This window comes from Lathyrus oleraceus, chromosome 7 (assembly GCF_024323335.1).
Source record: "Lathyrus oleraceus cultivar Zhongwan6 chromosome 7, CAAS_Psat_ZW6_1.0, whole genome shotgun sequence".
NCBI classification, from domain to species: Eukaryota; Viridiplantae; Streptophyta; class Magnoliopsida; order Fabales; family Fabaceae; genus Lathyrus; species Lathyrus oleraceus.
Window position 1 is genome coordinate 155,031,923 of NC_066585.1, and position 16,306 is coordinate 155,048,228.

Consider the following 16,306-nt stretch of genomic DNA (forward strand, 5'->3'; position numbering starts at 1 on the left):
TTTAAAAAAGTTTGTTGATGTTGTTGTCATGTTTGTTAATAGATCTCAAAACCAGACTGCTTATCATTGGGTGAAAATTGATTATATGGTGAGATCTAAAACTTGGACGAGGTTTGTCCCTCAAATTCAGAAGAATTGTGATGTTTCTGCTCCTTTTCTTTAATAAAATAGTAATTCAATAAAAAAAATTCACCATTAAATAAGGTCTACAAAAATTTATATTAAATTGACCCTTTTTATAATACTATATATTTATCTATATTACATAATATATATTGCGCCATCCCATTTTTAATTATAAACACGTGTTAAAAAATATCCTTAAAATATAATCTTTCTAAATTGATGAACATATATTTTTTAATTTTAAAATATAGATTTAATTAATATTTTTAAATTTTATAATAGAATATGAAATATTTATACACACTTGATAATTTTATGATAATTACATATAAGATATATACATTAATCATATTATTAATTTTTTTAATATATAAAATATTATGTTCATAATTGAATATATATACTTAATTAAACTCTAGAGTATTAGAATATTTATATTAAATTTTAATACTTAATTTTTTTATTATTTTTGAATTTGAATGATCTCCTCCTTTTTTTCTTTATTCATATTTTAAACTCCATTTTCCTCTTAATCTCACTCTCTCTTTTTAAAATAATTATTTTATAATAAAAATATAGCGTAGAATTAAAAAAGAGATACAAAATTAACTAGGAGAGAAATTGTTGCAAAAATGCTTTTAAGTCATTCGAGTTTGTTTCAGGTTCAAAAATAGTATTTTAATATTTTTTATAAATTTATTTTATTTTATTTTTTGATTTAAAAGCACATTAGAGCTTCTTTTTTCTATTGTATTTTTATTTTTGATTAAAAATTCATTAGGGTTTCATTTTTCTGTATTTAAATACTATTGGGAGTGGCTATCATGATTATCTTTTATTTAGTAAAATTCAATATTTTCTTTATTAAGTGAGCTCCAGAGTTTATCTGACAGGTTTTACGATTGCAATCCTGTGTTCTTATTCTAGGTTTAACATTTGCTAACTCTTAGTGTTTCTGACTGCGTGAGGCGATGCAGGAAGACTTTTTAAGCCATCTAAGTTTGTTTATGATCCAAAATTAACATTTAATATTTTTTGCAAATTTATTTTATTTTTTAATTAAAAGCACATTAGGATTTCTTTTTTTTTATTGTATTACGTTTCAGATTAAAAGCCCGTTAAGGTTTCTTTTTTCTATATTTAAACGCTCTTGGAAGTGGCTGTCACGATTATCTTTGATTTAATAAAATTCAGCATTTTTTTATCTGGTGGATTCCAATGTTTATCTGACAGGTTCTACGCCTGCAACCATATGTTCTCATTTTAGGTTTAACGCTTACTAATCCCTTATGTTTTCGACCGTGTTAGGTGGCATCAGAGCAGATTTCTTCTGTTTATTTTAGTAACTCGATAAAGCATGGGAGATCAATTAGTAACCAAGCAAATCATGAGGGAATTATCGCGACTTTTACCACGACTCTAACTGCTTTGACTGAACAGATGACAAATTTAGAAAATCATGTCAACAACACCAACAAGAACGAGAATAAGCGAAGAGACAAAGAAGGAGAACAAGTTAGGGTTCCACGGGGTGTCAACAATCATCGTGTTGTTATTGTTGAAAATTCGAGTTCTAAAGAAGAATAACTCTACGAGGAAGAGATAGTTGATAATGGGAATCGACATATCCATGATTATAGAGTGAACATTGATATTCCATTATTCTATGGAACGATGAGATTGGAGGAGTTTTGGGATTGACAGACTGACGTTAACAAGTTCTTCCTTGTTATGGGTGTTCTTGAGAGCAAGAAAGTTAAGATGGTGGTGACCAGGCTGAAGAGTATTGATGTTGTCTAGGTGGGATAAACTTGTTATTCATAAGCAAAGGCAAAGAAAATGACCAATCAAATATTGGCAAAGAATGAAATAATTAATGCTGGAACGATTTATACCGAAGGGTTATGAACATATTCTTTATAAGATGTATATTGAATGTGTTCATGGCAAGAGAATTGTGACTAAATACACATTTGAGTTCTTTCGTTTCTCTAGGCATAATGAATTGGGAGAATCGGAGAGCTAGAAGGTAGGTCGATACATCAGTGGCTTAAAGGGATCCTTGCATGAGAATATGGGTTTATAGACTGTATGGACCGGGGATGAGGCATCCAATCTATCTTTAAAGGTAAAATTGATGGAGAAATTCCCTCAAAATTTCTTATCTTTTAGGTATTCGCCATAGAATAACTTTGAATTAGTAAGAGACAAGGAAAAGAGTACAACAACCAGGGATTCTAATCTTAAGAATAAGGGGATAGCAGCCCTAGCGGTGTCCATCATGGTTTGTTCGTATTATAAAATAACACCTAGTAAACCTCAACAAATCACTTTTTGAGAAATTTTCACATGTGATCATCCTACTGGATCTTGTCCTCCACCTAATGAAGAAGTGAATTATATGGGGGAATCAGTAACAAAGGCGAGCACCATATCAAGGTAATTAGGGCTATCAACGCATAAACAACACGAGTTATGGTCAAGGATGGAGGCAAGATACATGACGTCAAACATGTGTAACCCTTATCATAATTTCAATAAGAATCCTCCACAACCAGACAAACTTCAAAGTTGGAAGACACCTTGGATCAGTTTATTCAAATGTCAAATACGAATAAAAAAATACTAATACTTTGATCAAGAATCTTGAAACTCAAGTTGGAAAAATTGCAAAACAATTGGCTGATCAATAAGGAGGGACATTCATCGCCAACACGTAAATCAATTCCAAGGAACATTGCAAGTCAATTACAACCAAAAGTGGGAGAGTAATTGAAACTGGAGTTGGCGAGAATCTAGAAAAAGAGAGTTGTTGTTGAGGCAAGAGAAAAACAAGAGGGAAAGCAGGAAAAAAGTGAGAAGAATGTGGAAGAACAAAATAAGGGGGAAAATTTAGTTGAAAATAAAAAGAATAAAAAAGAAGAGAATGAAGGAAAAGTAAGTGGTGAGTGGAAGGAAAAAAACTAGAAAATAAGAAAAGAGAGTGGAAAAATGACCATTCAGCCGGTGCAACATTTATTGTATCCTCATGCTCATACCAAGAAAGACAAGGAAAGGTAATATGTGGGGGGTTTGGATATCTTCAAGCAATTGCAGATAAACATTTCATTTTCTAAAGCACTTGAAAAAATGTCGACATATGCTAGGTTTATGAAGGAGATCCTCACAAAAAAAATGAATTATACATATGATGATATCATTCACTTAAATGCGAGATGTGGTGTGATTATTCAAAGAAACCTTCCGCAAAAAGAGAAAGATCCTGGGAGAGTTGCATTATCTATTACAATAGGAAATGTAAATATTACAAAGACGTTGATTAATCTTTGTTCAAGCATCAATCACATCCTTTTATCAGTAGTCAGACAGATATGTGATCTTGACATAAAGAATATGAAGATGACCCTATAGTTGGAAAAAAATCCATCACCCGTCCATCTAGTAAAATTCAGTATTTTCTTTATCAAGTGAATTCCAAAGTTTATCTGATAGGTTTTGTGCTTGCAATCCTATGTTCTCATTCTAGGTTTAACGTTTGCTAACTCCTAGTGTTTCTGACTGTGTGAGGTGATGCAGGAAGATTTTTTAAGCCATCCGAGTTTGTTTCTGGCCCAAAATTAATATTTTAATATTTTTTGCAAATTTCTATTTTTTAAAATTAAAATCACATTAGGGTTTCTTTTTTCTATTGTATTTCTGTTTCGGATTAAAAGTCCGTTAATGTTTCTCTTTATGTATTTAAACACTCTTGGAAGTGGTTGTCATGATTATCTTTGATTTAATAAAATTCAGTATTTTTTATCTGGTGGATTCCATAGTTTATCTGACAGGTTATACGCTTGGAATCATGTGTTCTCATTCTAGGTTTAGCGTTTGCTAATCCCTATTGTTTCTGATTGCGTCAGGTGGCATCAGAGCAGGTTTCTCCTGTTTGTTTTAGTACTCGATCAGCCATGGGGGATTAATTAGTAACCAAGCAGATCTTGAGGGAATTACAACGATTCTAACTGCTTTGACTAAAGATGATGAATTTAGAAAATTGGGTAACAACACTAACAAGAATGAGAATCAGCGAAGAGACATATGAGGATAAAAAGTTAGGGTTCCACGAGAGAAGATGGGAGAATTAGAGAGCCGGAAGGTATCTCGATACATCTGTGGCTTAAAGGGATCCTTGCATGAAAATATGGGTTTACAGACTGTATTGACCATGGCTGAGGCATCCAGTATAGCTTTGAAGGTAAAATTGATGGAGAAATTCTCTCAAAATTTACCACCTTTTAGGAATTCGCCCTAGAATAACTTTGAGTCAGTAGGAAAAAAGGAAAAGAGTGCAACAACCAGGGAGTCTAACCTTAAGAATAAGGGGACTAGCAGCCCTAACAGTATCCATCATGGTAAATCACTAATCCAGAGGTAGAATAATCCATATCTTAAATCCACTATAAACACGTGATATCTTTGTAATGGAAGAGGTCACTGATAAAATGTTTGTCCAACAAGGAGAGTTGTTGTTGTTAGGGAAGAAATAGAATAGGAAGAGGGAAAAGTAGGACATGCAATTGAGAATGATAAATATATAGGGGTTGAGTTTGCAGAAGAAGAATCTGATGAGAGGGTAAATTTTGTATTGTAGAGAATTTTACTAGCATTTAAAGACGAAGGATAACACAAGAGTTTATTTAAAAGACGTTGTTCCATCAAGAATAAGTTGTGTAATATGATTGTGGATAATGGCAGCATGGAGAATTTGGTGTCACGGGAATGAGTAGATTATTGGAAGTTGTCCATATAACCCCATCAGAAGCCATACACCCTCGGTTGGGTAAGGGCTTCTAAGTTCGAGTAACACTAGCTTGTAGAGTTTATATCTCCATCAAAAAACATTACAAAGAAGAGGTACTTTGTGATGTTCTTGATATGAATGTTTATCATATTTTACTTGGTAGACTTTGACAGTTTGAAAATTATATCACTTATCGAATAGGGGATAACATGATGATGTTTACATGGGACACATAAAATTGATATGTCTCCTTTTTACACTTTGAAAAGAATTCATAAGGAAAGAAGTCTAATTTCTTGGTGATGATGCATAATGAAAAGAAGCTTGATGAGGTTGTTAAAGAAACTAAAAATTTATTTCGAATGGTGATTAAAGGGCTTATGAGTATTATAAACGAGGAAACAACAATTCTAGAAGAAATGCTAGGGATCCAGGGATCCTATAGAATTTCAAGAAGTTTATCACAAATGAAATACCAATCGATTTGCCTCCTATGCGAGATAAACATAAGAAAGTTAAAATTTTCAATGTGGGAGACAATGTGATGGTGTTTCTGCATAAGGAGAGGTTTCAAGTTAGTACTTACAACAAGTTGCATCCAAACGAGTATGACTCATTAAAAGTGACTCAAAAGATCAATGATAATGCTTATGTGGTAGCTCTTTCATGTTCCACGAATATATCTAATACTTTTAATGTTGATGACATTCACGAATATCAAGTGGATGAGGCTCTTTATCAAGACGAGAACTCGGGGTCAAGTTCTTTAGAGGTGGAGAAGATTGATGCGTGAAGGTATTTTAAGTCATATGAGTTTGTTTCACGCCCAAAAATAGCATTTTAATATTTTCTCCAAATTTCTATTTTTTAAAATTAAAAGCACATTAAGGTTTTTTTTATTGTATTTTTGTTTTAGATTGAAAGGCCGTTAGAATTTATTTTTTCTGTATTTAAACACTCTTGAAAATGGATGTCAGTATTATTTTTATCTAGTGGATTCCAGAGTTTTTCTGACAGATTTTGTGCTTGCAATCTTGTGTTCTCATTCTAGATTTAGCGTTTGTTAATAGGCAGACAATGGGTAGGGTGGACAGTGTACTATAATACTCGTCCTCATACACGATTTTTAAAATAATCCATGTACTCGAGCTCATACCAGTGTAGGAATCAATGTCTGTACCCATATTCGTATCCGGTGGGTATCTAAATACTCACACTCATACCCGTAACCCGCTTTTATAGTAAAAATAAATCGATCCATTATAAAATATCAAATATTTTAAAAAAAATAGAAACATGTAAAAATACTCTAAGATTTTATTATTCAATTATAAAATAAACAAATATTTATATATGTGTGATACTTTATAATGGTATTTTTTTAAAAATAAATTGAAAGATGTAGATTTTTTATAATAATATAAATGAGAGTATATAAATATATATTATGTGGGTATGAGGCGGGTTGGGTATTAAGGTACCCGTATCCACATCCATATTCGTTTATTTTAGTGGATATTTATTTGTGATCATATCGATCTCATTTTTCAAATTTTTATCCTATCTATTATAAGCATTTTTTAGCGGTACTTGACAAGTATGAATCAAATTGCCATCTTTATAGAATTCTTTTTCGACTGTGTCAAAAATGAAAGAAAAAAAAATGAGAGGATAAAAATATTATTATTTGTTTGAAAGAATTCTGTTAGCTAAGAAAGAAAATATTAAGCGTCTAGGATTACCATTCACATATTTAAGTTTTAATAAAAAAAAAATGTATATATGATATATTAAAAGTTAGTTTCTCTGTTTTTTAATTATTGTTTTGACAATTCCACATGCATTAAAAATATAATTATTGTTTTATGAAAAAACAAAGTTATGAATTTCTTTACAAAGGATTCATAATTAATAGTATGCGAAATATAAATTTAGAAAATTAAAAGAAAAAAAGAATAATTATTATTTATTAGAAAAATAATATTAATAATTTATTCATATTATAAAAAGAGTTATAATTTGATATAATTATTATTTTCCCAAATAATAAAAATTGAAGGGAGTGAAATGTTTAATGTTTATATACTTCAAAAAATGATTTATTTATACAAAGATTTAAATTTATAAAGAAAACATTAGTTAGCATGGCTATAATTATAATATTTAATTATAGTAATTATTTTATAACCTTAAAGTTACTATTGATCCAAACTGAAATTTATAAATTTTTCTTTTGATAAAAAAAAAAGTAAAGTGTATAATTTGTTCATTCAAATAAACTGATAGTTTTTTTTTATTAAAACAAATAAAATAAAGGGTCACGCTTTTGTTTATTGGAAATTGTATTCAACTATTCATCTCTCATGTGGTCATTCAAAATGACACACATCAGAGTGATTATTACTTTCAAGTTATCACAAGAAAAGAAACATATGGAGAGTAATCATTACAAGAAAAATAACCACTATTGTGTTAAAACCATATACTACTACTAATTGCATGTTCATAGTTATTACTAATTGTAAACATTATTGTGTTAAAACCATTCACACTAATTTAATAGGATTACTCTTTTATTAAAAGTTATTAATTTATAAATATTAAAAAAATATATATTCATAATAGATATAAATATATAAATAAAATTTATTGTTAAAAAAATCAAACACTATAGATATATTTTATATTTATTTTAATTAATTAATATTATCTCTGTTTTTTATAATTTGTTTTTAACTTTTTACATGTATTAAAAAAGGTAGTTATTATATGAAAAAGAGAAATTACAATTTTTTTTATAAATATTATTCTTCGTAAATATTTTATGCGAAAGATAATTTTAAATAATTGAATGAATATATAAATAAAAAAAATAACATTAATAATTCTTTAATATATATATTGCAAACGACTTATATTTTTTATAATTTTATTTTTTATTTTTAAAAGACTTATAAAAGAACTGACGGAGTATATATACCAGTTGTTTTATGTTTTGTCATAGTAATTTGCTAAAAAGGTTGGTTTATGTTTTGTCAATACTGTAAAAAAAACATTATTATTCTTTCAATCTCACTTTCTTTAGTCTATATTATAAAAAAATATTTTTTAAATATATTAAACAATTAATATATCTAATCTAAATATATGTTTTTAATATTAAATAGTCAATCAATTTTTTAAAAAAACTTTTAAACTTTTACTATTTAAATATTAGAAAATTAAACTTTATTTATATAGAAAACACACACAAAAATGAATAATAGTATTTTACACAAGAAAACCTGATGTTCCAAAAAGATATAGTAAAATAATATAGGTTGATCTGATGAGTTAGGTTATAAAAGGAATGATGAGAATGAAAAATGGTCCTTCTAACTTAACCTAACCATTCAGCTGACAAAAACATCAAACCTTAGTTCATAAATATCCTATTTTGTTTCTCACAACTAGTAGCTCCGAGAGAGAGAGAGACATGAAAGGAGGGATTCATCAGAAACTACCTGCATGGTTAGAGAGATTAATGGGTGAAACATTCTTTGGTGGTTGTGGGGTCCACCAAGATAGAAAGAAGAACGAGAAGAACGTCCTTTGCTTACACTGTTGTCTCTCTATATGTCCTCACTGTCTCCCTTCCCACCGCCATCACCCTCTCCTCCAGGTACTTGTCTTTCAGACACAAATTTTCAATGTTTTTTTTGGTTGATGAACTTGTCTTTATTGTAATCTTGTGAAGTTTGTTAATTAAGGTTAAATGTTACTTTCTAGGTTTTTATTATAGGATTTTAATAGTATTTACTTTGATATTCAACATTTTGTTGTTGTTGTTGTTGGAAAAACTAAATGGAGGAGGAGTTGGCTGGTGAATTGAAGTGACAAGGGATGAGTTTTGTTTGGTGTTTCCGAGATATGGTGCATAGTGTTTTTCAGAAGGGTTTTTCTGAGCATGTCTTGTTTGATAAATTTTCTACTTTTATGTTTTGGTTTGTTTCCCATTAATGGAAGATCCCTTTTTTATCTAATTTTTTCTCCCATGCTTTCTCACCTGTTCCTTTCATTGATAGTGAAAGGTTTGACCCAATTCTGTTAACAGACAAATAAAACAACAAACCTAAAGCTGCTTCAACTTTTGAAACCCCTTTAGGATTAATATCACCTTTCTTTCCATTTATTTCTTCATAAGAGAAAAAAAAACATAATTCACAATGAATTGAAAAATTCATATCTAAACTGCCAATCAACATGGTGTTTCAAAAGATTCATTTTACAATCTAAAAAGGATTGCTATTTTGTCTGGTATTTCTATATAATCTTAATTATATATATAAATTTAAATTATATTCAAAATGAAGAAAAAAATAATTTACTTGGTCTCATAAAAAAAGAAGATAAATGAATAATTTAATGTCAATATAATTGAATTATTACTGTAAAAAATATATATTATGTGTTCATCTATTTTTAATTTATTTTTTAATTGCTGGATATTTTTTTAATGTCTAATGCAACAATAGCTAATTTTTTGTTCTTAAAATGTGGATTAGTACATTGAAAAAGTGTATTGATACCATGATATTTTATTTAGTGAAAAATTCTTACCATCAAAATTATAGAGGTTTAACGGTGATCTCTTACGGTGTAAAAATATATTATTTTGTCATGCCATACAAGTATTTTAAAATTTACAATCTGATTTGGCGGGATGCATGATCGTCATTGGTTTACGGTGTAAAATAAATTTACAATGTCAGTGCATCATTCTTTTTCTCTTAAATTATTAGACAAAAACAATAATATTATTAAAAATAATACTACTAAAAATTAATATTGCATATTAAAAGGTGATAGTATCATTCATTTGAGAAAAAAATTCAAGCAAGAATTCTCAATATTTATAAGTAGAAAATACTAGTGTAGTTATAATATTGTATAGATATGGAAGGTGGTTTTGTAAATGCAAGACAATAATTGAGGAGGTGTGTTTGCATTGCAGGTGAGAAGGTATGTTTATCATGACGTGGTTAGATTGAGTGATCTTGAAAAACTGATAGATTGTTCTAATATTCAAGTAAGTAAGAAGATTAATGTGAGTTTAAGAAGCAAATAGTGATGATTAGAAGTAGAATGAAGTAATATAGATTGTGAAATGCAGGGGTATACGATTAACGGTGCGAAAGTGATATTCTTAAAAGAGAGGGTTCAGTCAAGGTCATGCAAAGATACTGCCAACGTTTGCTGCTCTTGTGACAGGATTCTTCAGGAACCCTTCCATTTCTGTTCTCTCTCATGCAAGGTTTTTGTCTTCTTTACTTTCTCTTTCTCCATATATAGCCTTTTACTTCACCCATACAAATCATTCATTCATACTTATCTCCTACTAGTAAACATACTTTGTTTTATTTTGTTTTTTAAATCATCCAATTTAGGGTTTTCTAAATTTATTCAAACTAACTTTTAAAAAATATCAACTCATTCAAAATAATGTTTATGATCATAAGATCAAATGCAATATGTGAGTGAGTTATAGCACATTTAACGAGGTTAAATAGTGTGATTTATTTTTTATATTTTTTAGAGTTAAATCATAATTATATTGGGAGTCCTAAAACGGACCTTCAAAAGTTTAAACGATTAAATTATGATTAAGATCGTGTTTCTGTTGGCTTATTTTTTTCTCTTCTTTTAAGATAGGCCAAACATAGTACTAACTTTTTAGAAACTCTAGTTTAAAATAATATAAAAGTGCTTCTACATAAGATGTTTAATGCTACTTCTCCGACCATTTTTTTCATAATGCACACAACCTTAGCAACAACGTTATTTTATTGTTTTATTTTTGTGTTGGTATATTAATATCTTCTAATTAGTAAATGCAGGTACAACGTTGCAGCTTTCATTAATTTCTCTGTTTTTCGGGATACGTATATATCATTATTATTTTTTGAAACCAATAATAATAATAATAATAATAATAATAATAATAATAATGTAAAATAATGCAGGTTGATGACATGTTGTGCAAGGGGGAAAGGTTGTCTAGCATATTATATCGATTCAATGAATCACATTTTTCATACCATTCCCAGTTCGAGGGTTTAAGGGTTGATAGCTCTGAGGTTATTGATGAAGATAATGCCCATTTTGCCCCTACTACTGAGGAAGCTACGAGCCATTCAATGAATAATAATAATAATACTATTTCATCATGTGAAGAAGAACTCAAGAATAATAAAGCCAATGGTAATTTCTTCCTCTCTCTTGGAAGTTGCAGGAGAAAGGGTGCACCTAAGAGATCTCCTCTCTCCTAGATATTATTAGTAGTGCAATGTTACTGTTCAAATAAATAAAGACAAAGGAAAGGTAAAGTTTAAATTAGTGACTACTAGTACTAATTAGCATCATATAATAATATGACCAAATAAATATTTTAATATTTATATGTATATGATTGTGCTTAAGGGCTATGGATAGATTTAATGTGTATGGAACTTGTAATTAGGATCCCTTGTCCTCGTCTCCTTTTTCTGCTTTTTCATTATCATGGGACATATATTTTCCGGTTCGGATACAAATTGTTGGGGTATGTTTTTTTTAGGAATTAAAGTAGTTTTGAAGATGTAGAATTGATTTTGAAGATGTTTGGTTTATTTTATTTTTTTTGGTGGGTTGTTCATTGAAAAAATTCCAAAGAATATAATGTTGACCTTGAATTAAATGTCCCAACAAATGTTTGTGCGTCTCTAAAATTGCTTAGGAAGAGGTGTATTGAAATGCTTAGTAAGAGATGTTAATGGTCAAAAAAGTTTTTATTTGAGAAGAAGTATTATAGACTCGCACAATGTTAAGAATAATAAATCAAGTGTGAGTTTAAGTCCCATATTATACTGATAAATATGGAGAATCAACACATCTATTACCTTAAAATCTTGAATGAATATGTGGTGTCTCTCACTTGTGTGTTGCTCTTACTCAATGCTATTCCCTCGTGTTAACCTCAAATTAATGTTCTAACAAAATGCTCTTATGTCTCCACAGGTAAAAAGATTTTTTTTTAAAAATAGATAATTTATAAGAACTAATAAAAAATTACCAAAAGAGGTTTTAAAACTACCATTTGTTTCAATCTGGTGAATAGGCCGTTAGAAGCGGTTATTTCGATTGGTATAAATAAAAGGTCTTAGTGTTAGGACTGGGGTGTTCAAGTTTGTACAAATTCATCAAATTACCCAAAGTACATGTGCGTAGAGAAAATGTAAATTGAGAAAACGTACGTTTGTTGTCGCACCATGTTTTTATTCAAAGCAATTTAATCAATCTTTCCTTTTCTTTTCAGAAATTTATCTTCTTCGCCATTTACTTTCTAGCACTTTACTTGCTTTCCTTGCGTTATCTTTCCTTTTATATTCTTTAATAAGTTACTTGAGTATGAACCTTGTCGAAGTATTTATCATTCGTCATACTTCGCCTTAAAAACAATTAACATATGTTCTAGGATCAATCTGATCGATCCTGTAAGTAACCAAAATATTTTCAATTTGGCAGATCAGTGGTTGTTTACCATTTTTCACGGTAAACAAATTGGCACATCTGGTGGGACGGTGCTAACTGTTTTGAAAACAAAAAAAAAAAGTATTTTTTTTTCATTTTTATTAGTTCTTGTCATTCAATCATCTTTCTCCTTTTGAAAAGTTCGTTGTATGTTATTGAGAAGTGGGAAAGTAACCACCACCAACGAAGATAGCCAAAGAGGAAGATACACGAGGGAAATGGTAAATTCAAACCAGGCAGATAGTGCAAACCCTCAGAATATGTCAACTAATAATGGAGAACTACCCCCAGTTTCTTCGACGGGGGACCAACGGTTCTAACAACCGTTTCTGAACCTATAGCGTCAATGGCAAGTTCGATGCATACGCATTCGATTGTCCATACAGGGCATATCCCGAACTTTACTGAGCCAAGGGGCCCTTCACAAAATCCCCCACCTATAAGGACTTTTGTGTTTAGACCTTTTACGCCTCCAGGGTTTTCAATGTCGTTAAATGGTTGAGATCAACCCTATGGAATGCCAACTTCGATGATGACAAACTTACAAAGCGCCCCTCCAGTATTTTCAGAACCTGTGATGACATCGCCGTTACATGAAGTAGGTTCTGGGGTGAACACGGGTTGAAATAGCCAGTCTTTAGGAATGTGATATTCTACCCGTATGCCAAATTTGATGAATAATTATGTTGCATTCATTAGACAGCAAATGGATGAGAGTAACCATGACATGGTCTCGGTGTTGGCCCAAACGATGGACACAATCCTTAATCCTCTGATCCAAGATACTACCTAGTCCAACCGACAAATGGCAGCGTAGATGACGCCCCTGACGAACTTCTTTGGTGTGCCTCAGAGATGCAAGCTTCGGTCGAAGTCAAAAGGTTTTGAGCGGAAAATGGGAACGTGGGCACGCAAAGATGTCGTGGGTAGTTATGCGCCAAGATGGGTTGCAAGACATTTATTGTTGTATCAAGACATTCTTTACATTTATCATGAATTAAGTGTTAGATTTATTTAATATTGTGTGGGTTGCAATCAATTATTATTTTAGTTTGTGAAAAATGAGTTAATCATGATTTTGATGGGAATGCATAAGTAGGCTATTTTATTGGTTAAACGATCTTTTTAATTAAAATCTAAGTACTTGAAATCTGATTGGTGTGGGCAAAAGTGTGGACCTTGATCCTTGGTCCATAATGGTAGGTGTTTACTAATGCTTTTAGTAAACAATCACGAGTTTAATCTACTTAGGAGATTGACTCGAAGAATCTCAAAGAACAATTTGTGTAAATAAAAGATATAATGAAAAATGTGTGTTATTTAGATTTAAAACGTTTGAATAATAACCAAATGGATGCAAACAATAAACTTTGGATTAATATAATAAACAACAAACAAAGTAAATGAAGTAAATGACATTTAGCGTAAACGCTTCAAATACAAAGGATTTGCAGAATGTTTAAATAATGGATGCACCCTCATATTTCTCACAAATTGTTTCACTCTTTTGCTTAGGTACTTTAGTTATATAGAGAATAAATGAGAATTTTTGTGACCTCTAACTCATACATTGAGCTTAACTTATATACCTGTACAAGTAACCGTATACAGCCGATAGATCCTAATGATCTGACATGTTTCCCACTACTTAGGCAACTTTGCTCTAACTTGCTTCCACGCGTCTTCAAGGACAAAACTATTTAAAAACCAACCACTATGCTGATAATTGCATTAATAACTACTCTTGAACACCTCCCTCTATCAAGAATCCTTGATCCATCCCCATGATGTTGAGACATCTTCATATCACATATCCTTTGGACTTAAGAATATACTAAGTCCCCAACACTTGATAGACGTGTCGACTTCGACACCGATCGAAGTCTTATTTGTGATAACCTTTTCAAGATTGTGAATATGTTTGAAAGAAAGAGTAATCCTAATCTTGTTGATCTATTCCTGATACTCCTCCAAACTATTCTTCTCCTCAACTCAACTAACAAGTTAGTCGAACCACTTAGTTGACATAGTTAATATGTTGAAACTTTTGGTTAATGTTCTTTGACACTTAGCATTTTCAAGGTAGTTATTATAATTCTTTATTGACTTTTCACAATCTAGAGTTTACAAGCTAACATATGCCCCCCCAATGCCACTTTCAATTATTGTATTAGATGTAAGAAAGATGGTGTTTTTGTAATTGCTCGGCACTATTTAGATCAGTCTGCACACGTCACACTAATTAGACGTTTTTAGCCATCATGACTACTTTCCACCAATACGTCACATCACAGACATGTTGGTGTAAGCCCTATAGGCCAATACTTTTGGTACTTGTATCGAATTATTTATTAATAATAAAAGGTTTTTTTCTTTATTATGTTTGTCTAATAAAGTCCCTAGAATAGATAGGCCGTTTAATGTATCAAGTGTGACTTAATCATGAGATCACATTAAACATAAGGACATTATTCTTAAAGTATCTATAGTCAAGCTTTATTCTTAAGTGGGATAACATTAAAGCATTAAGACTATTATGTATATAGACTGATGATCACATCTCATGGATCATGGAAAAGGAGTTATCAAGTCTTAAACATAGGTATGAATATTAAGAGTCATATTTATACTAGATTGACCCGCTGATCACACTAAAATTTACGTATTTTCGACTCCGATTTCACATGCATTCTAGTTGTTTTATTGTCATTTTGTTGTGTTATTACTGTGTTTTCCTTTGTTTTCAGGTTTTTACTTTAATCGGAGCCCCGATCGAGAAAAGGAGTGAAAAAGGGCTAAAAATCCTAAAATTCAGCATTTTGTGCTTATGGCCTACCCCATGGCGGGCGCCACAGACCAAGCTATGACGTGTCCAAGTCCAACTTCCTCAACTCCCACGTTTCCCCACTTCGTCCACTAAGGTGCCCCACTTTGTGCTTGTGGCGGGCGCCATAGCCTTGTGGCGGGCGCCACAAGAAGGAAACGGTTTCCTCTATTTTCAAGTTGAAGGGCATCCAAGTCAATTCCACCTTTTTTATTTGCTTATAAATAGAAACGCGAATTCAGTTTTATAATCATCCAAACTTATAGCAGAGGCAAACTCAGAAGCAACTTTGTTTCACTTAGGCATATATTCAGTATTTTATAGTGGTAATCGCTTCGCATTGGAGTGTTACCACAATTGTGTAATCAAGTCTGTGATAGAGTCTGTAATCGAGTTTGGAGCAATTTGGAAGGAAGTTAATCTTGCCGCCATTTTCTTTTCCGCATTGCAATTTACTCAGCCCTCCGATTGGAGCAGGTTTTTATTACTCGCTTTTACTTTATTTATTTCCCGCACTCGCCTTTACTTTATTTATTTCCCGCACTCGCTTTTACTTTATTTATTTCCCGCACTCGCTTTTACTTTATTTATTTCCCGCACTCGCTTTTACTTTATTTATTTCCCGCACTCGCTTTAAATTTGTTTATTTCCCGCACTCGCTTTTACTTTATTTATTTCTCGCACTCGCTTTAAATTATTTACTTTCCGCACTCGCACTACTTTTATTTACTTTCCGCACTCGCACTACTTTTATTTATTTTAATGCACTTTTACTTTACCATGTCTAGCTAAATTTATAAGGCTAGAATGTAAGGATCGTAATTGAACCGATAATCCGTACAATTGTTCGTAGAAACACTTAAGGGCTATTTTAACTTTCAAATTAAGTTTTCCCGCACTTCAATTCCGTTGGGTAAGATCGAAAGCCGTCCAACGTCTTTTTAAACTTAATTGTTTTTAACTATTTCAAAAACAGCGAAAGCGCTTTGTTTAGTTCATTAGGAGTTTTTAACATTAAGAAG

The 16,306-nt window shown here is 31.0% G+C and overlaps 1 protein-coding gene across 1 annotated transcript; it reads left to right on the top strand.

Moving 5' to 3' along the window:
• Window positions 1-8,215: 8,215 nt before the first annotated feature.
• Window positions 8,216-11,460, top strand: LOC127107911 (protein RGF1 INDUCIBLE TRANSCRIPTION FACTOR 1). Its single transcript, XM_051045257.1, has 4 exons — window positions 8,216-8,573; window positions 9,906-9,980; window positions 10,065-10,205; window positions 10,915-11,460. The coding sequence occupies exons 1-4, from the start codon at window positions 8,388-8,390 to the stop codon at window positions 11,218-11,220; spliced, it is 708 nt and encodes a 235-aa protein (XP_050901214.1). The 5' UTR covers window positions 8,216-8,387; the 3' UTR covers window positions 11,221-11,460.
• Window positions 11,461-16,306: the final 4,846 nt, after the last annotated feature.